The sequence below is a fragment of the Phallusia mammillata genome, chromosome 5 (genome assembly GCF_965637545.1).
Source record: "Phallusia mammillata chromosome 5, kaPhaMamm4.hap1.1, whole genome shotgun sequence".
NCBI classification, from domain to species: Eukaryota; Metazoa; Chordata; class Ascidiacea; order Phlebobranchia; family Ascidiidae; genus Phallusia; species Phallusia mammillata.
The window spans coordinates 21,687,922-21,708,832 of record NC_137256.1 but is presented as its reverse complement, the minus strand read 5'-3'; the positions used below and the strand labels follow the sequence as shown (position 1 = coordinate 21,708,832).

At 35.6% G+C, this 20,911-nt stretch overlaps 4 protein-coding genes across 8 annotated transcripts in view; 2 read left to right on the top strand and 2 right to left on the bottom strand.

Moving 5' to 3' along the window:
• Positions 1-2,906: 2,906 nt before the first annotated feature.
• On the top strand, positions 2,907-16,381 carry LOC145227536 (syntaxin-7-like). Its single transcript, XM_080092381.1, has 9 exons — positions 2,907-3,208; positions 3,276-3,345; positions 3,630-3,729; positions 4,003-4,178; positions 5,034-5,121; positions 6,460-6,532; positions 7,219-7,301; positions 7,522-10,072; positions 15,925-16,381. The coding sequence occupies exons 1-8, from the start codon at positions 3,052-3,054 to the stop codon at positions 7,615-7,617; spliced, it is 843 nt and encodes a 280-aa protein (XP_079948507.1). The 5' UTR covers positions 2,907-3,051; the 3' UTR covers positions 7,618-10,072; positions 15,925-16,381.
• Positions 9,426-15,886, bottom strand: LOC145227535 (uncharacterized). 3 transcript variants are annotated; one of them, XM_080092378.1, is made up of 8 exons: positions 12,950-15,886; positions 12,653-12,730; positions 12,190-12,318; positions 11,671-11,767; positions 11,496-11,600; positions 10,956-11,137; positions 10,417-10,509; positions 9,426-10,059 (listed from the first exon to the last, which is right to left on the bottom strand). In XM_080092378.1, exons 2-8 carry the CDS (start codon positions 12,710-12,712, stop codon positions 9,799-9,801), a joined length of 927 nt encoding a protein of 308 aa, XP_079948504.1. In that variant the 5' UTR covers positions 12,713-12,730; positions 12,950-15,886; the 3' UTR covers positions 9,426-9,798. The 3 variants fall into 3 exon arrangements, with proteins under 3 accessions (XP_079948504.1, XP_079948506.1, XP_079948505.1); XM_080092380.1 differs by having other exon boundaries at positions 11,496-11,588; XM_080092379.1 differs by lacking the exon at positions 12,950-15,886 and having other exon boundaries at positions 12,653-12,930.
• On the bottom strand, positions 15,950-20,249 carry LOC145227534 (GDP-L-fucose synthase-like). Its single transcript, XM_080092377.1, has 8 exons — positions 20,044-20,249; positions 19,589-19,703; positions 18,669-18,797; positions 17,379-17,586; positions 17,096-17,160; positions 16,546-16,692; positions 16,282-16,381; positions 15,950-16,195 (listed from the first exon to the last, which is right to left on the bottom strand). Exons 1-8 carry the CDS (start codon positions 20,178-20,180, stop codon positions 16,140-16,142), a joined length of 957 nt encoding a protein of 318 aa, XP_079948503.1. The 5' UTR covers positions 20,181-20,249; the 3' UTR covers positions 15,950-16,139.
• The window catches only part of LOC145227531 (uncharacterized), a 35,530-nt gene continuing 31,284 nt past the window's right edge, over positions 16,666-20,911 (top strand). The window contains exons 1-2 of one of the 3 annotated variants that reach the window (XM_080092371.1): positions 17,547-17,611; positions 18,049-18,163. The gene's annotated coding sequence lies outside the window, so the exon portion shown is untranslated. Of the gene's footprint in view, positions 16,729-17,546; positions 17,612-18,048; positions 18,164-20,911 lie in introns of those variants that run through there. The other 2 variants (XM_080092373.1, XM_080092372.1) reach the window with 2 other exon arrangements.

The window sequence follows — 20,911 nt, the reverse complement described above, 5'->3', positions numbered from 1 at the left end:
GTTCATAAGCCCAAGTTACGGTTAGAACATTATTCGCGAGTGCACTAGTTGTTACTAGCCCCCTAATATTTGTACTACCCTGCAGCTACACCTGTAACCTTAATGAACCAATTGCGCCTTTGCTTTTCTGACCTAGCGTTTAAACGCAGCTTGATCAATTTGGTGACTGTTTAATGCACATTGTGTCACATGTTTCTTTCACCTATCAACTCAACCCAAATGCCTCTGTCTGTCCAGCAAGGTGCATGCCTCCTTAATCGTAACCTATACACCTCTGCCAACTAACGAACTAGCTAACACTATGTGCAAATAGCATTGAAAATTACGACATCTTATTTAACCTGCTTATACGGTTTGATACATTGTTCCTATTTTACAACTTCTTGTGTAAGTTTACACAGGGGGTTTCACAGCCGCAATGTTCAGGGCGCGTTGGGACGAGTCAGGAACTGGGTGCTTTCGCTGTTACGGAATGCTCAGTTAATTTCCATTGGCTTGGAGTCCGCAAGTGGAGACCCTTACAATGTGACATGAGTAGCGTTGGAAGACTAAACAAACACCGAGACAGTAGAACATCGATCATCACATTGTAAGAGTCGCACTAGTCCTTAAAGCGGACTAATATCGTATAAATTGCACGAACCGGGCTTTACGGTTTAGGCCCCCAACAAAAAAATATTTGACGTACCAATTAGCTTTATAAGTTGGATTTAATAAATGAAATATTTGCTGGTTAGCAGGGATACATGGATGTACTGTTGAACACAACAGATCAATACACACTTTATGCACATAGTTCGTGTGGGTACGTAGGCTAATGAAAGTGAAATTACAATTCTAATATGGTGCAGTGTGAATTAATACTCCAAACTTATCTTTAAATAAACACTCGTTTCTGGCCAGACTGCACACTTGGACATATTTGTTTTGTAATTTCACCTTTATTTTGACATAATTTCTGGTCTGGTTTAGACCCAACTCCAGTCCCACCAATGTTCTGTCCAGTTTTACACACAAGACCCCAGAACTGTTTGTGAACCACTATATCGTCTTGCAATGTGACTGCAGCGTTTGTTGCATACTGTTTCTCGTAATAAAACGATTTTTTGCACTTCTTGTTTTCGGAGACAAGTCAAACTCAATATTACTTGTGAAAGCAAACCCTGTCTTCCACATCATTACATAGCCTTTCAATGTCAAAAATAGCAGCCGCATAGCAACGTACATCTCGCTGTATTCAACAATATAGCCTACCAGCTTCGGTCGTTACAATAATTCGCCACTATAAACAATGTTCTTGGCTCAGCAGACACCAAAAGCCGAATACCCTTCCGAAACTCGGTAGTGCCTTGTCACACTTTGCACCTATTGTGGCAAACGTCTCCAAATAACATTCAATACACAGCGGGTATTGTCTTTCCCGAAACGCGCGACCTCAGGACAGAATGGGACATAAAACAACTTTTGGCCCTACTCTATCGGCGCACACGCGAGTGTCAACAAATTTAAATGCCTGAACATGGCTAGGCTGGCTCTGAGATTGACATTTGAAATAAAACTACAGATTACGCCCTAAATAGCCTATTTGGCAGAACGCTTATGGCCACCATGGTAGTAATACTGCAATGTTGTGATTTTACGTTTGCGACACAAATATTATATCACACATTATAACCACCAGCTACCTTGTTTTGGCTTTAACCAAGGTGATTTTGCAAACACACAGCATGAAGATTCGACTTTTCTAATTGGCTAATTGATAAATTGAAAGAGCAAAACATAGTTTTAGGCAAGCATTGTTGCGTTAATTACATTTTGCCTTCGTCATTTCATCGCATGGTGATAATATAGTTGATACAGCCTACAATAAACACTTTTTACTGTGAGACAAACTGTTTCTTTTCGTTGCTCTGGCAGTTTTAAGTCTGATGTAGAATTCAAGCAGGAATTATTTGTGCGAATCTTTATTTATGGAGCTGCAAGAGATGTTCAGAAACAACTTGAGTAAATATACACAATACTGCACATTTCACTGATATTTTCACTGTTAAAGTAAACCATAGTGTTATGAGGCGGGGTTGTATCTGTAAACAAAACGATTGATCTACTAATGATTAGTAGTTATTAATTTTGCATCGTTATTGACTTATAGAAATCATAAATAATGCGTCATGTGATCACGTGAATGATGATTTCATTTTATCGGGTGTAACAAAAATCATTTATGTATTATTTAATAATCATTTATACACTAAATACAATCTAAACACCTCTATTTATTAAATGCAATAGTCGTAGTAGTACAGAACATATAAATGGATTGTATTAGGAAGCATAACTATACTGTGGAGATATATATTTTTGACCTAAGATGATTTTAATACGCCGTATAATATAAGTTCGATTGTTAAAAATATCAACACAATACATTGAAAAATTTATGAATATGAAGCAGGTTTGTTAAAGAGGTAGTTTTGTGTTAGTTGCTACTTAATTAAGTTGTCGATGTGTAAAACTTCAGATCAGTCCGTTTGGTCATTTGTTTTACATCACCATTTATGACAAATTGAAGTAAATTTGTTATAAGTGTTCATTTTTTTTAGGAAAATGAATAACAGAAAGACATTTAAGGCAGGGTTACCATACTAATATTAGTAACTAATATTAGAGTTAGTTAGATGTATGATTACAAAAATCAGGTTAGGAGTGTTGAAACTCTGTGTTTAATTTTGACAATATTTTGCTCTTTGAATGTTTTTGTAACAAAGTTTAAGAACAGGTCCGGTTTGTGTTTTTAATTTGTTACTTTTAGATCTAAGAATACAATACTGGATAAAGAGTTGATGTAGCAACAAAGTACTGTCTTATTATAACAAAGCTTTTAACACCTAGGTAGTTGTTACTATCACTGTTTTTTCTCAACAGATATTTCTGCAAACCGAAAAAAAAATAGTTGATTGATTTTGCTTGAAATATTGTCAAGAACAAAATCACTTCAAAGATCGAGTGCAGCAGTAACACCAAGTAAACTTAATACAACAAATCACAAAGATGCCGTACGGCCAGGGTGATCTTACTGCTTCTGGAGGCTTTAATGATGGTGGAAACTATTATGGAAATAGCAACTCATACCAAAACAATGGTCATGCTGACTACACAAGACTTACGGAACTTGTTGGCACCAACATTCAAAAAATTAACCAAAATGGTAAGTTGTTAATATTTGTTGCTGATGATGAAATCATTAACTATTAAATATTTTTGTGTTATTACAGTACAGGACATCAAGAGAATGGTGAACCAACTCGGATCAATGCAAGACACCCCAGATCTAAGAGAGAGACTGTACGTTAAACTATTAATTCTATTAAGCATTTAGTTGTGTTTGTTTATGGGTTTAATGTATCACATTTCGTTTTCAAACTGTTAATTTTTTGTGTACATGAACAGACGAATTCTGTTGTTCATTCATTACCATAGGGATTGTAAAGTGGTTGAGAAATGATATGGGGTATTTGTACAAAAAATGCCAAATTGGTAAATTATGCAATTCTCATCATAGCCTAATACTATCACATGTGGTTGTGGGTATTGGTTGATGCAATCTTTTAATCTGAGTATTTTTACAGACATCAACGGCAACATTACACAAATCAACTTGCAAAAGACACCAGCAAGAATTTAAAAGAAATAAAATCACTTCCATCAGTCGGAAACCCTGGTGATCAGGTTGGTCTAAGTTTGTGATTGTGATAGTTGCTTTAATGATTCCTTTCTTTGGCTGCCCTAAAAATATTAGTTTTTGACCAGTGGTTTATTTCTTAACCCCTTTGTGGTCTTAAGACTTTTTTAAAACATTAAAAAAGAGTTAACCATCAGAGGGCGAGGTTGGCACAATGACTACCGCTCCCCCCAAAAATTTTAAAAATAGGACTAGAGAATACCCTTTTTGAAAATAAAGATGGTTAGGTAATTAGTGACTTATATTATTTTTACCCCCAGCGACATAGGAAGACTCAGACTGAAAGACTGATGGGAGATTTTAGTGATGTTTTGAATTCATTTCAAGCTGCTCAGAGAGAAGCGGCGAGTGCTGAAAAGGAATGCGTAGCGAAAGTCCGGGCTGCAAGCAGTGCCCAACATGATCCCGGTAGTGACATTCTCATCAACATTCAAGGGTAAGATAAAATTAAACTTATACTGCACAAAACACCACATTTTTATTTCAACACATTTTTTATACATATACATATAGGTTAAGGGTGTCTGCTCATGCATCCTCAATGCATAAGCACATTCACATATAAACTGGTGTGTGATCACAGCTTGCGGATTTTATTTTTGCTCACAGTGGTATCTAATGTATCAGGGAACTTGTGTATATATGTACTGTGTATGCACACAAGAAAAACTAACAGCGAATAACTGAATGAAGATGTCAACCTTTTGATGGCACATTTCTTTAAAATATGCCTGAAGACTAAAACAAACAAACAAAAAAACACTTTCAAAACATGATCAATAGCAGAATTGTGAGTTGAACTGTTAAACAAAAGCAATATATATGTGATAGATTACTAACATAAATGTCAGATTGATGCATGATGAGGTCATGATGATGTATGACTGAGCTTTGCATTGGTGTTTCCTACACATGTTTAACAGTAGCAATGAGTTAAAAAGGTGGTTTAAAGTTTTTTAACAGCATATATGTTTTACATGATAAAAAACAATAACTAGCTTTATTAATCAATAAACACTATTTGGTATGTACAACTCTTGTTATATAACGCCTAAATACATTTTTAATGGTAAACAATGAGTCTTATTATTGCACAGCAATGAATAAAACTAATCACAATGAAATGTTAATAATGTTAATAGTGGAGAATTACTGTCACAAAAAGACATTGTGTTAAAGCAGCGATATTTGACATACGAAACAAATGGAGTAAAAGTTTACCCCAAAATCTTTTTAAAACACTAAATAGATTTGTTATGAATCATATCATGACTATTGCTTGATTGTTAAGGACCATGCAAGAACAGCAACAAGCTGCAGTTACCGTGGAAGAACTACAAGAGATCGAGGAGCGTGAAACTGCAATAAGGCAATTAGAGGTGACATTTTGTTCCTTACGTGGGTTCTTCTGTAGCAACCTTTTAATAAAGAACACTGTTGGGGTTTGTATGTGTGCTTGTTGTGAACCATGCGTGTTTGCTATGGTATGTTACAAACATTGTTTACTTAAATACTCCTTGCATACACCTCTTTTTAATCAATGCTGTAATTCCATGCACCATTGGATTGATTTCTTATTTAAGGTACTTTATGTTGAACTGTAGACATAAAATAATGATAGAAGGCTAGAACAATGCAAATGTGAACTGATATGTTTCAATAGAATGAAACTGTTTTGAAATGGTGTTACTTACGTTATCATACACACACTAGGAATTATATATACCCTAACTTATGCAACTTTTTTGGTAACCCCCGTGACCCCTTGGTGCTGTTATAGTGTACCCTGGGGTTTACCTTACACCCAGGTAGAAGAGTACTGGTGCAATTCACTAATCATTTATTTAAGAACTAAACATAGTTGTGACTTTAATGTCTAAAGTAACAGACACTTCATACTTTTGCAAATTGGGAACTAAATGATCGTGTATGCCACTTGCAATTTCTAACACTGTAGTTTTAAATTGGAGTACAAAAATGTCAGTGCTGTATAATTGTGGCATGTCATTGCCTTTATTGCAGTATTTCAACATTTTTGTGTACCCAGTAAACACGAAATGTGTACATAGTGATGACTGGTTCATGTGCCTGTGTGTTAAAAAAGTTTCCAGTGTAACAATAGGAATGATGTCAATTGAAAGTATTCAAATACACAAAGATGTTTTTTGTGTGATAGCAATTTATGGCTTTAGCATTCAATGTAGCAACACAGATGTAATAAATATGTGTGATTGGGCATTTATCAGTGTGTTATGGCACTGTTTTTTGTTTTTGGTAATAATATGACCAAGCAGCAGTGCTTTTGTTTTAAAGTCTGCCTACAAAAAGTGCTCTTTATTTTTTTTTTTTATGCCCCTGTTAAATAAACATTATCTAATGTAACACACCATTTCGAATCATAGGAACATTCGATTATCTAATGCCAGGATTTAATACACCTTCTTGGTTGACTTTTCAATTATAGTGCTTTTTGCCAGTTTTCAGATGTGAAATGAAGATGTTAAGCTAGGAATAACAAAGATGTATTGATTTAAAATATTAGAGTATATGTCAAACATCCATTGATACTCAATGCACTCCTGTGACTGTCTTTGTTGTTCACAGTCAACCCTGGTTGAAGAGTATTGCATTAAACCATCGTACCAGTTGACCCTTTAAGCCCAATTTGTTATGCAAATATGTAACCCAAACTTCACAACAATTACATTTTGATTTAGGCTGACATCTTGGATGTAAACATGATATTCAAGGATCTTGGTACAATGGTTCATGAACAAGGAGACATGATAGGTTAGTTTAGTATTGTACTTCCACTAACATTTACTTGAATGCCTAAAACTGAGATTTTTTCCTGTAATTTTCACTAGCGATGCATGTTAATTCATATAATTTCGAACTCTATTTAAAATGTTTAACTGTTATCCATTTTAAGTTATGAATATATTATGGGAGGTTGCATATTTCGGAAGCGCAAGAAAATACAGACAAATTTGTTTAATTGCATTAGATTGCTAATGCCTTTTAGGGCAGGAACTTGGCCGAATGGTCTGGCGCCTGACCCATATACAGACATAAAAAAACTGATCGGGATTCCTCCCGAGGAGCGCCCTGGGTTCGAACCCTGTGAACAAACACGATTCAAAGTTTGTTGCTTGACCAAAGCCTTCAGTCAACCCATTTTTTTCAAAATTTGTGGGGCTAATAAGCCAAAACACATAAATGGAAATAATTCGTCATTTCCACATCGTCCTAGCAACGTACAAAAACACAAGTCACACACATGCAAGGCTGGTGACAATCGTTTGTAGGGCTTGCCGTTACACGGACCAGAAAGTGTAAAGAACCTTTACCATTTGATGAAAAAAATCTGGTTAATTGCACAATCTGGTTAATTGCATAAATAAGCTGAGGCTTTATCCGTACTTTGCACGGCCATTAGGCACAATCCTATTTTAATTTGTTTGTTCTGTTTTTAGATAGCATAGAAGCAAATATCGATAATGCTGGTGACGCCGTTGAACAAGGAAACACGCAATTGAAACAAGCCAGAGCCTCGCAGGTAAAATTAACGACTGTAAAGTGTGTTAAAGGCATCTCTCAAATTTTCAAACTTTTCAAGTATGCAGTGCATTAACTAAATTTACCCTATTGAAGGGACTTGATTTAGTTTCTGCAGCAAAGAATTATTTGAGTCACAGAATAATAAGTTACCACATCAACAAAAAGTTTTCGCAAATGTGCTCTAAAAGATTTGACACTAAATTTATGTATTTTTTTAGACCTCGGCACGAAAGAAGAAATTTATCTGTGCAATCCTTCTTCTTGTTATTCTTGCCATCATAATAATAATTATTGTGGTCAGTGTAAAAAAATAATTGCTTATGCTTTGTTTTCAATATTTTCCAACTCTGCATTCCAAGACTGTTGAACCCAAAATCCAGTTCCTATTTAACAACACAAGTTTTAGAAACAAAACAAAAATGCCTTGCCCCAAAGGAAACAAAACATAAATTTTTACTTTGGTGATTAGAACCAAAAGTGCTGCATCTTAGCGTAAGCAGCACTCCCATTTTGTGGAAATTGTTATCCTAATGGGTTATGAAGCAGTTACAAATGCCATGGTTGTAATGAAACTAATGAATTTAAGCACCATGGGTAAACATAGTTTGTGAAAATACAATGTGTGTAACATAATGGAGCAACTTTGTTTTTTTGCATATAATTCTGCCGTCCAATGTTTAATAATGGTTTTTAACATTATGCCTAAATTAAATGCTGCTCTAATACTACTAGTAACTTTTTTTTTCAAATAAGTAAAGATTGCTAAATTAGAAATAATTAAAAAAGTACATTCTAATATCACTATACTGTGGTGTATGGGTGTGTAGCCTTAGGAATTGGGCCAAATTCAATTCACAAAATGAAACTGCTTTACTAAACAGAAAGTTACTGGTCGCATACTACACATCTACCGTAAAATTTGCGATTCTAGCCGTTTTATTGGTCTCAGAAAAAAAACACCAGCCGTTAAACCTTCATTCAATTGGCCGCAGGTTGCACACCCAAACTGTAGTACATTATCCGGCTTACAATTTGCCTTCAGTATACATTGCGCAATTTTACGCAGCACCTATACTTTTTACCGCTGTAAGTCCGACCTATTATGGCTCTCGCTATATTCTATACATATTTATCCCGCACAGTAAATGATTTTAAGTTTGAAATCATTTTAATTACCAGTAACACAGGAAATTTATCAATAAAATTTGCATCCAAAAAATTAAATTTAGACAACTATAAAGCTTTTTATATCATTGAGTTAGCTAAACTGCATGACACCATTTTTGGTCTAGTATTTTATCATTTGCAGTTTTTTGGTGATTTTTTCTATGCCTTTCCCTGACTGTTAATGTACAAGGGCATATGTGTGCCATGTATTAAAGTTGTAACGATATAAATATATATATTGACTTAGATTTATGTATTGTTTCTGTGTCGTGGAATTGCTTATTGTTGTTTATTCTGATTTTTCGTTCGCACATTTCCTCACATTGTAGATACTTTTGCTCGATTGAACATGTTGAAATATCGAAGTGCGTTTTGTTTTTAAGCTGCAGTTCCAGCATTATGGCGCGTTAGGGTTGACTTTTTAATTTTTAACTTTTGTGTTTTGTGCGTTGGCGGTCATTGTCATTTCGCTGGAATTATGGTTTAAAGTTGGCATTTTTATGGTAACTCGGAGATTGTTCTATCTACTGACTAAACGATTCGCGTGTGTCTTTAGTTTTTGGTACCGAATGTTCACAAATTAGTTACCCAGTTTTTGAAACAAAACTGATATGTGCAGCATACGAGGCAGGCAACGGTGCTTGTGATTCGACTTTCGACAGGTTTACCACTCATTCTGTGTAGCTCAGTTGGTAGAGCGCGAGCCCCGGAAAGACTCCTGTCGTGGGTTCCAATCCCACCGCAGTCTAATTTTTTCTTGTTGATGCCTTACCATTTGTCGTAATGCTTTGGAGAACGACCTAATTCGGTATGACGCCTACAATGGGCCTGTGATTCTTATATGAGTGGGCCGTGATCACTAGTCTGCATGGACGCTTCACGGCTGATGCCAGTTATGTATGTATGCCTTACCTATACTTCAAACTTCAAAGTTAGGTCTGTTGAAGTTAAGCACTTGGTTTGGAGGCGTAAATTTATTTCAGGTAAATAAACGGCAATAAATACAAATATTCAAATGTATGTATAGATACGAACGTTGGCTGGAAGGTAGGGTGGAAGCGCATTAAGTAATGATAACCTATATTTGACACTGTTTTTGTGGTGAATGAATGAGCCGTTAGATAACACTGCAATATCTGAAATTCAGTTTCGAAAATTACCCTGCAAAATTAACTGCAACTTTGTAAGGGACGGAGTGGAAAAAATAAAGCTTTAAAACGGGACAAAATACAGTAAAATTTGCTAAAAGCTATAAACAGTGTTGCGCAAATTGCTCTTTAAACTTGAGCCAGAATATCCGGCAGGTTTTGAAATTTCTTTGCGGCGCGTCAGGCATTCACACTGGTTCGTGAAAGCGAATTGTTCCGGGAGCGCCTGGCGGCTCCAAAAAAGTCGTCCGTCGAGCTTACACCGCCACCTAGCGGGGTACCGACCTCGTCCAAACTGCTCATGCTGTCTGTTTCAAATACTGAAGCGCGCGGTGGGTGTGGTTTGTTGTTCGGAAGGCCTGTGTGCTCCCCCTGGCCATAATCAGGTGCCCCAGCACTGGCAGGCTTAGCCACATTGTCCACGTTGTCGGCAAAATCAATCTGCAATTCAAAGGTATGAATTAGGACGTATGATTTTTGTGTATGATAAGTTGTTTATAGTGGTATTTTAGAAAACAGTTTTTCTCGCTTTACTTCTATCTAAGATAATTTAGCCTGTATAAAGAGGAGAGAGTACAATATTGTAAATAGTACGGACAAAGAATTTGTGCGTTTTCGAAGTAATTTATTTTCTTGACCCTTTTTCAAGCTCTTATTCCCTAGCCACTAATTATTAGCATTCTCATACACAAAACAAAACCTGTATCGCTTAGGGAGTGTGTAGCCTTGGTTGGAGCATTATTATACAAAAAATTAAATTCTCAAAGAGGTTTTTCTATGTTTTGAAGTGAACCATACCTCATCACGGTTTGTGTTCTTCATTTTCTTTGCAATTTCTTGATCTCTAGCTATCTGCATGGCAAGACGACTCTTCTTTCTTTCCATGGTTTGCTAAATATAAAGAATAAAACCAATGCAAAGCCAAAAAAAGCTAGTTCATGAATTTGGTACAATTTAAGAAGTATTACTCTTTCGAGAGTGCAACCAAAACACAGTATATTGTGTCTGTTCCATTGTTAAGTAAACATTTAAAGGTCATGTTGATACAAGCACAAAGACCATTGTGCAGAAATTTGGGTTGCACAAATACTGAATGTGAGGAAAAACAGATTATTTCCAGACTGTTCATATCATGGTTTTCAAAGTTGTTTGCTTTGCAGTAGTTGAAGAAGGGAGTTATATATTTTGTTTATATATAACAACTCTTAATGTCCCTTAAAGTACTTAAATTATGTTCACATGTCTGAACTTGTTGCAAGTAATTTGCAGTGAAATATATGTTTGACTGTCACACTTTTTGAACAGGCAACTGCTAAGTTTTAATTATGTTTTCTCACCATTCTTCTTTCATCAGCCTCTTGTATTTTCTTTTCTAACTCTGCTTTGGTCAAAATCTTTTTTTCACTCTTCATCCTTTCAAGTCTTGGTGGTGGGCGGCGGATCGGGGCTAAAGGTTCGAGGGGTTGAAGTGGCCCCACGCTCACTTCAAAAGCAGTCCCACCCTTTTCTACTTTTGAGCCTAAAAATTGAAATTGGACATCAAAAGCCTCAAAAAACTTTTACAATGCGAAAGCCCCAAACTTTTTTTTACGTTTTTTTACTGCAAAAAAACAGTTTATAGTAAAAACAGAGTGGGACAAGCTGTAAACAGTTCACACTGTTTCGACCTTTAAAGTCTAATCAGTGCAGCTGGTGACAAGAGATAGGCCGTAAGGTCAGTGCAGCCACCCAAGGCACTCCAGACCTTATACAAGACACTGTGTACACTGTCTGCAGCCTATCATTTTTGGCTATATGCTTTCACAGTGTAAGACAGTTTTTAAATTTATTTGTTAAATGTTAAAGTTAATAGTGACAATTTAAATTTTCTTGTTTACCTGATATTAAACCTTCTGCTTCTAGTTCTTGTAATATCGCTCTTGACCTCATTCTCTCTCTTCCAGCACTTTTCGGGTTAAACTGGGAGCCTACTAGTTCAAAGTCTGGATTAAGAAACATACCATACTGAATCACTGTATTTTCAAATGATTTTGTTGGATAGTTAATGCTTACTTGGTGTTTTTGGTCGAGACAGTGATTCAACATCTTTAATTCTGTTTGGATCTGATTCTTCTGTGATTATGTCATTGATGTCATTTTTTCCATAATCCTATGAAAAGTCAGAATGTGTTTAATATGGCATCGTGCACTGTACTAGTCGCATTCAGTGTTATTTACCCTGATGAAGGCGACCTGTATAGGACGTTGAAACGTCGGAATAAAAATACATTTGCCAGAAGAGCTATATAAACTTGTTGTTTACCGATGACTAAACATTGCATAATATTGCTGGTATGTTACCAAACAATATGATAATTGCATAATATTGCTGGTATGTTACCAAACAATATGATACTGCCGTTTTAAACAGGAATACATGTTAAGCAGAAATTATAATTTTGAGGCCTTATAAAAGCTCTGACAGTTACATCTATTTGGGTTGGGGTGAGGGTTTGTATTAAAAAAAACGGTATAATCTAGTCTCAGATATGGATATGTGGAATACTATGAGGTACTGATAATGAAACCTACCTCTTGGTATCCACTGTCTCTGCTTTTGGCGGAGGTTGACTTTCCAATTTGAACTGCATTTGAATCATCAGCGACAGTCAAGTCAGATGAGGCAACTTTAATCTTCTTTGACTTCGCACTTTTGCTTCTCTGAGAAAACAAGATGTCATAAGTAAACTTTAAATGTCACAAACAAGAAGCTGTAATAAGTGATGTTTTCCCTAAGAGAAGTAGTTTGTCTCAATGCCCTGATGTGTAAGTTTTGTCGAAACATTTTTTTATATAATAGCATTATACATATAATTGGTTAACTACTAACCAACAGAACGGTAAACAGATGGCCCAAATAAAAGAGTTCGCATTAAATTTTTTTAGATCTGCTATTTTGTCCCTCTAGGTTAGTTTAAAATGTTTTCAAAATTGTTAAATTACCATAGTTTTGCGGGCAGTTCTGTACATCAATAGTTAAATTATTTTTACTTACCACTTCTCCATCTTGCATCTGTATTGCTTTTACTGCATCTTTTGATTGGCCACAACCCATTGTGTATGCTTGAAGGATCTGTAAATCACAGTATGTGTAAAACACTTAAATGTGTTGAAAAGTACGTCTATTTTCCCAACACAGTTTGGATTAATCTCCTAAATCTTTTAGCTGCATAAATATTATGTACTTCTGAAACTGGATTTACATATTTCAACTTTGATTTTGTGATAAATACGTTTAAGAAGTGATAAACAAAACTAGCCTAGTTAAATTAAATTAATCTACTTCAATTACCTGTGTAACTTAAATTTACAGCCTTAATTTACAAACTAAACTGGAAAATCGAAATTGTATTCCTTGTGTTAAGACAACACACCATGTGACAGATTCACGCACAGCTAACATACAACACGGCAGCCCGTTTTCGAAATGTACGGCCCCGTCACAAGCGCATATCTTTTTTATACATTCCGGCTTAGGAGGGTTACCACAACAAACAATACAGTGTACTTGAGAGCACACAAAGGACGTCTGGACACCAAAGCCCGCACAGCGCACGTTAAATGTCCAATCACTACACCAGACACCTCCAACAAGGCCTCAGTTGTCAGCTGTGTTGATGAAAGCGTTGTTGGTTGTCAAGGGCTTGTTGCTATACGGTCGTGTGACCTTTGTGTGTGTGCTCTCGAGCGGAACGAAAACCGCAGAGATTTATTGATAATTTTAGGGCTGGCGGACCCCCTTGGATTTACAACTACCAAACGTGTCCAAGCATGAATTTCTTTTTTTGAAGTGAAGGGGCCCTTGATTTGCTTAGTAGTCTCTCAAGCGTGTGTCATAGAATTTGAACATACGCACACACCTATTCAAATCGGCTTTTATACACCCATTAAAAGCAAAATTTGACCTACTAATACAGGAGAATTATGCTTCAATATTGGCCATAAGATTGCTTGGGTTTAAAACACCGGCACGTGATTCACAGCAGGCTTTGTAATTAGTTTTTTTAATATGATAATATTTTTCTCATCTGTATTTTGAGGAAAAATCGCAAGTGGCCCTATTCTTCACTTCGCATTCTGTTTTGTTACTGCTGAATAAGCTGCACCAACCAAAATCCATAGAAAACACAAGTTGTCGCACGCCATAGAAAACACAAGTTGTGGGGATGAAAATGGGGCGAAATTAGCGCGAATTTTGCATTGCGCCTTATGGGGCCGATTTATAAAATGATTAATTTGGATACTTTTGCGGTGTTTGATTTTGCAATTTCTGCAAAATTTTGAATAAAAATATAACTACGCTTAACTTATAATGTTTAAATGGAACTGATGAACATGAAATAGAGTTTAAATTAGGTTTTAGCGGGTAAATTTTCCAGTAGATATACATGTAGCCTACTTAAGTCCCGAAAGATAAAAAGGTTGTGATGTATATTCATCTAAAATTGGAATAAATAGTTTGACCATGGTCCTCCAAGGTCAGAAAAGTCATGACGTAATAGTGACGTCATCGTTTATTTACTGCATTTTGACGCTTTTAGCACATACTGAATTTTGAAAGCTTTTGGTACTACCTTTAAAGGTGTTGCACAATCTTTCCCTCTTTTTTTAATTTTTTTGAAAGATATTTCACACTTTTTAGTGATAAAAATATTTATTGCATTAATTAAGGTCTATATACCATGTTGAATATGTGTACTGTCATATGCAACACAACCACAAGAAAAAATGCAATATAAACAAATACAACTAACATTGATGCATAAAACAACCAATATCAACAAAATTGTTAAATCTTCTTGAATCTATTCGCCTGCACAGCACAAAAAGTCTCGTGGGAAATTTTGCATCCAAAGTGGCACTTTTTTCATTTATTTCAGTTTCAGCTGATACTTCCCACAATACATGTTATGTGAGGATATCACAAAAAATCCAAATGATTTCATTAAGGGCATAAAATAACATGCAAGAATTATTAGCATTTTTCAAAATTGGTGATTCCATAAAATCAAAAAAGTCAAAACTTAAGAGACACACTGCACAGTATGACATGTTTTTTTAAAGCTTCATAAACTCAAACACAGTAGTTACATGAAGTCCAATAGATCCTGTGTCAGCCTTCTAAATGTCACAAAATTACATGTAAATCAATGAATGTTATTTGTCTTTCCATCTTGTTATGCATTACTATTTTATGTCATTATTTGTGTCTGTTTTAATCAAAATTGTTGCAAAATAAAACATTGGCATTTATGTTTTACTTTTTTCTCAGTCTATATGCCTGTTGGTATTGCAAGCCAGGAGCCATGCCAAACAGCAACTTCTTACACAGGTTTGGTGCGATGGGACACTAGATAATTGTTCTTCAGTAAGAATACTTTGAAATCAACAGCTTGTTCTTTTAAAAGCCCACCCATCCACCAGTTTCTTCATTATATTGGTGCACTTAACTGGCCACCAAACCACTTTTTTTACTATTTTAAGTTGCAAGTTTATATATATGAACACTTTATTCATCTTATCATAGAACTGTTAAATGTATTGCAAATTTCTGTAGGTTTGCACTTTTTCCAGTAGCAAAAAAATAAGTATACCGTTAACCTAAATAAAGACTTTAAAAAGTATAACTTCGATAAACAAACTGCTTTGGTTAACACTTATATTTCTAAGTTTTTGAAATATCTGTACAATCAACATTTTTTATTACTAAAAATGGTCGGGATCATTTATATTTACTACACTTTATTCACAAATTTGCTAGCAAACAATGCAGAAATTTTTTTTCGCTAAACTCGTGCCAATAAAACTGCTTTCCTGCAAACATTGTGCGTTGCCTGGCAACCAATGACGTCATTTTTACGTCACGCATAAATTTTCTTGTCAGCAAGGCAATTTAGAAATAAAAAATATTTAGTCGTTAAGCCAGGTTATTGAAAACAACATCCAAAACCCTATCCTTTGCGTTGTTAAAAGCGTGCAAAGTCGCCCCATTTCACGCTCCATGAATTCTCGTGCGACAACTTGTGTTTGATAGATAGACTTTGGCACCAACCATTTTCTTGGCCGTAACTTATAAATTTCACAAAACTGTTAAAAAAGGTACACTTTTTGTGGCAAGGATCCCGATTGTTGTGATTTGTGACGTATCTTACAATGTTATGTGTTTCGGCTTCTGCTTGTTTGCACAGTTCGTGTTTTAAGCTTTTGTAACTTATCTTTTCCAATCTTGCCAACAACTAGCTGTTCTTATAATTACACTGTTTTTAGACAGCCGCCGAATTTTATCAAATCATTTTCCTTTTTGTTTCGTATATTTGGAGCCAAGAGATCAATTTGCAACAAAAAGGCACGTCGATGTCAAAAACAGTTTTACATCTTTTTAAGGATGAGAATATATTCGAAAGTTTCCAAGCAGTATTTCTTTTATACTCTTTTATGTATGCATGAATACATAATGTTGTTTCATTTTCTCTTGTTGTTTTTTAAACACGCGCTTCCTTGTAATGTTCTGAGAACCATTGACAGGTTGCGCGTATTGCTGAAAATACAATACAAATTAAGATTAGAACAGTTTCACATAATTTCACAAACAAATATTTTTAAAAACAAAATAATTATTTTTACCTTCATCAATCGGCGTGAACTTAAATTCTGGCAAATATTTTCTCAGTTTTGAATTGCTTGCTGTCTTCTTGTACTGTCCATCAGATCTGGTGGTGTCATACTGAAAAAGGTAATGTTATGCAATATTATAAACTAAACGTAATGTTTGATATAATGCAACATTCTTATGATTCAAATTTACTACTAACTGTCGAAGGTAATACAACCAGCTAAAGCTGATTATTATTGAGCACATTTTGGTTACAGTTGTGGAAAATTACTTACAACAAATTCTCCTTCGTAGTCGAATCCCTTTGCTACAAGTTCGGCCGCAGTTTTTATGGAAATCTCATCTTCTTCTCCAACTGACAAAATGATTGGCTCAGTTTCTTGGTATTCACGAAGAACCCAAAGGAAAAGTCGCCCCAAATCCTGAAATCAAAACTGCAAAGTTATGTCATAGTTCAGGTAAATACTTATGCCCTATCTGTTGTTATCGAAAAGCGCCATTTATTATTAGACAAACATTTCAGAAATATCTAATACCATTGTCTGTGATGTAATAGGGAAAGTTTAACAACCATATGAGACAGTACAAGTAAATAAATCACTTCACTTCTTATATCTTTTAATGCGTAATGTGCCTTATAGGTTTCTTTTAATTCAAAACTTATTTTGAGTGGAGATTAAAAGTTACCAGTGAGGCTATGTACTTAATTAATCATGCAAACGTAAGTAAAAGCCCAATTAACCTAATAATTTTGCAGGCACTTAACAACTGGACTCAAGCCGTTTGAAGTTCTTAGCAATGCTTCCAGTCATTACCCATGCTTACCAGTGAATAAATGAACTGACGTCTTGCGCTACCGGTTCCCCAGACAGTGAGAGGAGTATTGTTTTCTGTAAAACATATAAGTAGCAAATATCAAAGGAAGCAAGCCGTTTCCGTGTTTCAAAAAATAAAAACTGATGACCGCTACACATGTATTTATTTTAAAAAAGCCCTCTGACAACCGTTTTTAAAGCGACTTTACCACAAAATCAAACTGGCTCATCCAAGTTTAACAAGAAAAAAAGCATTTCATAAAAGGCGTTATCAAACATTCCGTGTCTTATACCTTTACATTTGTAGACTTTGTGGATTAATCCCGGCATCACGTGGCCTTCTTCCAGATTAAAATTGTCGTGGGGCCCGAATACATTGGTGGGAACAACTGCTGTATAGTTCGTACCATGCTGTTGATTGTAGCCTTTGTTCAGAACGTCAATCATACGTTTGGCGTACGAATAACCATAGTTGGATGTGTGCGGGGCACCGTTGTGGATCTGTGAAATTAAAAAGACGACCCGAGTAAGTTAAAGTTTTTGGTTGATTTCAGAATTTTCGTTAACTAAACCTCAAAATTAAACCCAGTCGCATCCAATGACTTTGTACTTATAATGACAATAGCGTTATTTAAACTCATAATTAGAACATATTCGTTATATATCAGCGTTCTGACAGTTTTTAAGGAATTAAATGGGCCGCGAACAGATTGGATAAGGCCATGGTACTACCAACAAACTGGCGTGTCGAAAGGTGGCCACATTAGCTCATACCGCCAATCTCTTGTCACCAACTGCACTTATAAGAACTTTTATACCAACACAGTGTGCACTGTGTGCAGCTTTTTATGTATCCCCGTTGCTTTTATAAATGGACCATGTAACGGCAAATTGCCCGGTTGCTTGCGAATACAATATATATATCTTAAAAAAATTGATACATGAGTTGCGTAATGTTTTCAGGATTGTAAATTGGGGTTATAATGTAAACCTCGCCAGGGTGGAATTGCCTTATGTTGGTCGAAGCAGGTGCACATATCCCATTTTTAGGAAGATCGATCAGTCTTTTTCTCTCTCGGTAGGTAAGCAGTTGGTTTGCTTGCACGTAGCGATCAGTAATCAAGTACACACGCAGCTAAAACAGTTTTTTTTTTGTATATTGTCGTGCGCAAGCAAAACTACTAGATAGACCATTTTTGACGAGAGTTTTTACTTATTTAAGTTATTTAACTAGTATGCAGAACGTCGTTGTAAAGAAGTTTTTGAATCTATTTTTGTGTCGTATGTGTACGTATTAGGTATAGAATCAATTGAAAACAGTTTAAATTTTCTTGAATATTAGAAATTACGGTAAATTTCCATAATCAGATGCTCATGGTGGGGAAATTACCCAAAGATGTGAATTTGGGTGGCTTTGATTTAAATATTTGCAAACTATGCTGAATTAGTATGTTACGAACTTCTGGGGTTAATTTGCTGTAAAATCTGCTAAGGAGAAAAAAATATTCAGAACCTTTGGTTTTTATACTTTTTTTACGTTGAGGTTTTCTGGATTTTAAAATCAGTCGATAGTTATAACTTACCATGGTTTCGTCAATTGGATAGCTGGTTTTGTCCGGGAAAATGCAAGTCGACAGGCAGGATACCACCTTCTTTACCCCGTACTCTTGTGACACCGATAACACATTGTCGTTGATGGACATGTTTATCCGCTAAAACGAAAATTTATTTTGTTAATCTTATGTTCACGTATTGTTGATTAAGTAGTATAGACCTGGGGTCGACAACTTTTTACATGCATCGGGCCAAGACCAACATGAGCAAAGTCCCAGTGGCCCGTAAGTTTCTACTTTTCTGTCGGTTCCATTAACTGTTTATCATGTTGTTAAACCTCTAAAATTTAAGGACGTTTTATCAAATTGTAGTCATTTTTAGCTTTTTTTTAACTTAAGTTTTTGGCAAAACTGCAAAAAACGGTCAGTTTAGCTTTAAAACCCGATGTACTGAGATTGTCAACCACCTTTGTGAAGGACAAAGTTAACGTATGAAGGTATTTGTGGGGCAAGCGACTTTGATGGAAAACAAATCCTAATCTATTTGCATGCACACATAAAGCATTGTAAAACAAAGGGTGGTTTAACCCTCAAGTAAAACAAAGCTTTTTTCAACCCCTCTAGTACTTTTCATAAGTAGACCCTACATGCAACCCTGAGGTCGAATCTAGTTTTATTTGTCAAACTGTTCTATATATCCATCACTGACCTTTCTCTAACCCTAATGTGTTAAGCTAATTAGGGCTAGGGTGATATCACCCTTTAAAAGTGTGATAAAAACGTTGATAAGCTTGTTATTTTCCCAGTGTATTTCCAGACATGCCCATACGCCTAAAATTTCCCTTTGTATTTAAAACGTGAGATGGATTTGCGGGGTCAAACCCGAGGTCAAGCGTTTCATTGCACAGCAACCTCGCCATGCAAACTTTTCATGAGTTTCGGACACTTACGAAGAATTGTAGGTTGGCTCGCATGTTGCCATAGAGACCGCCGACTTTCGCCGCCAAATGAATCACGTGTGTGGGCCGGTGTTTTTCGAATATTGATTTTGTTGCTTCACGACTCCTGCAGATAGTGAAAGTATATACATTGTTGGGTTTTTTTGAACACAACATTTCAAACAATTTAAAAAAATACGTTTCTGGTGGTGGCATTAGCTTTTGCCGAACGTTTAAATAGTAAAGCATGTCGCATTTAAGTCTATTTGGGCCGCTATGTTTCTCATTAAACTTATGAGCAGATCCGCGTATACTATTTCACATATTGTTAAATTCGTATGTTTATCGCATATAATACATGATGATTTTAAAACAAATTTACTGACCAATAATAAAGATATGTAGTTTCAGTATTAGCACTGTGAAAGAAATAGCGTTTTAAACCAGAATTGTAACACTTATCTTACGTTAAATCAGCGTCTTTGGACGATAAGAAAATGAATTCTTCGTTAGGCTGGGGATTTTGTTCAGCGGCTGACTTGATTCCTTGTCCTACCAAACCTGTTCCGCCAGTTACTAAAATTACTTTTTTAGTGCAAGCCATTATGTCCGTTGATAAGAGTAGTTACTGTTACACTAATATTTCTGCAATACGAAAAATAAACTGCACATTAATCTTCCGTTTCTTCTTTACTTTATTTAATTTTAAACCGACACACACAATATTGAAAGTTTCTCAAATCTTTCAAGTGTTTGACGTCTCTAATAGTGTATCAAGGTTTTTTGCAACCTGCAACCCAAGATTTAAAGTTATGCAGCTGCGCATTTATAGAAACGCCTTTGCGTAATATTGGGCTCCTAAAGCTGGTCTACAGTGACTTCATTGGTGTGACCGGAAATTTGTGTCGAAAATTGATCATTGTTTAAACTTGTTGAACACACTGTCGGTCGATCCCGTGCCCTCTACGTTAAACGTGTACATACTAGTTGCCCTACTGATTTTCGCTATGTTGAGGTTCAAGTTAAAGGTTTTTATGTCATCAATCTTGCTATAGATCGCTGCACCTCCCAAATCTCTCAAAGACAAAGCGAAATAATGTGTACTTCATTGATCAACTGGTAGCCAAAAATTAAACACTACCCAAGTTATAGATTTTTCCCCTACAACTTTCAATACAACCTCAATTCCTCTAGAAAAACTAACTATTTACAACTCCTTACAAGCTTTTGTTATTTCCAATCTTCTCCCTTAAACTTTTGCGCAAAACATTGTATTCAACCAAGTCTCAATTGAGTCCTCTCTGAAAAAGCTTTTTCACGCGCTGCCTTTATACG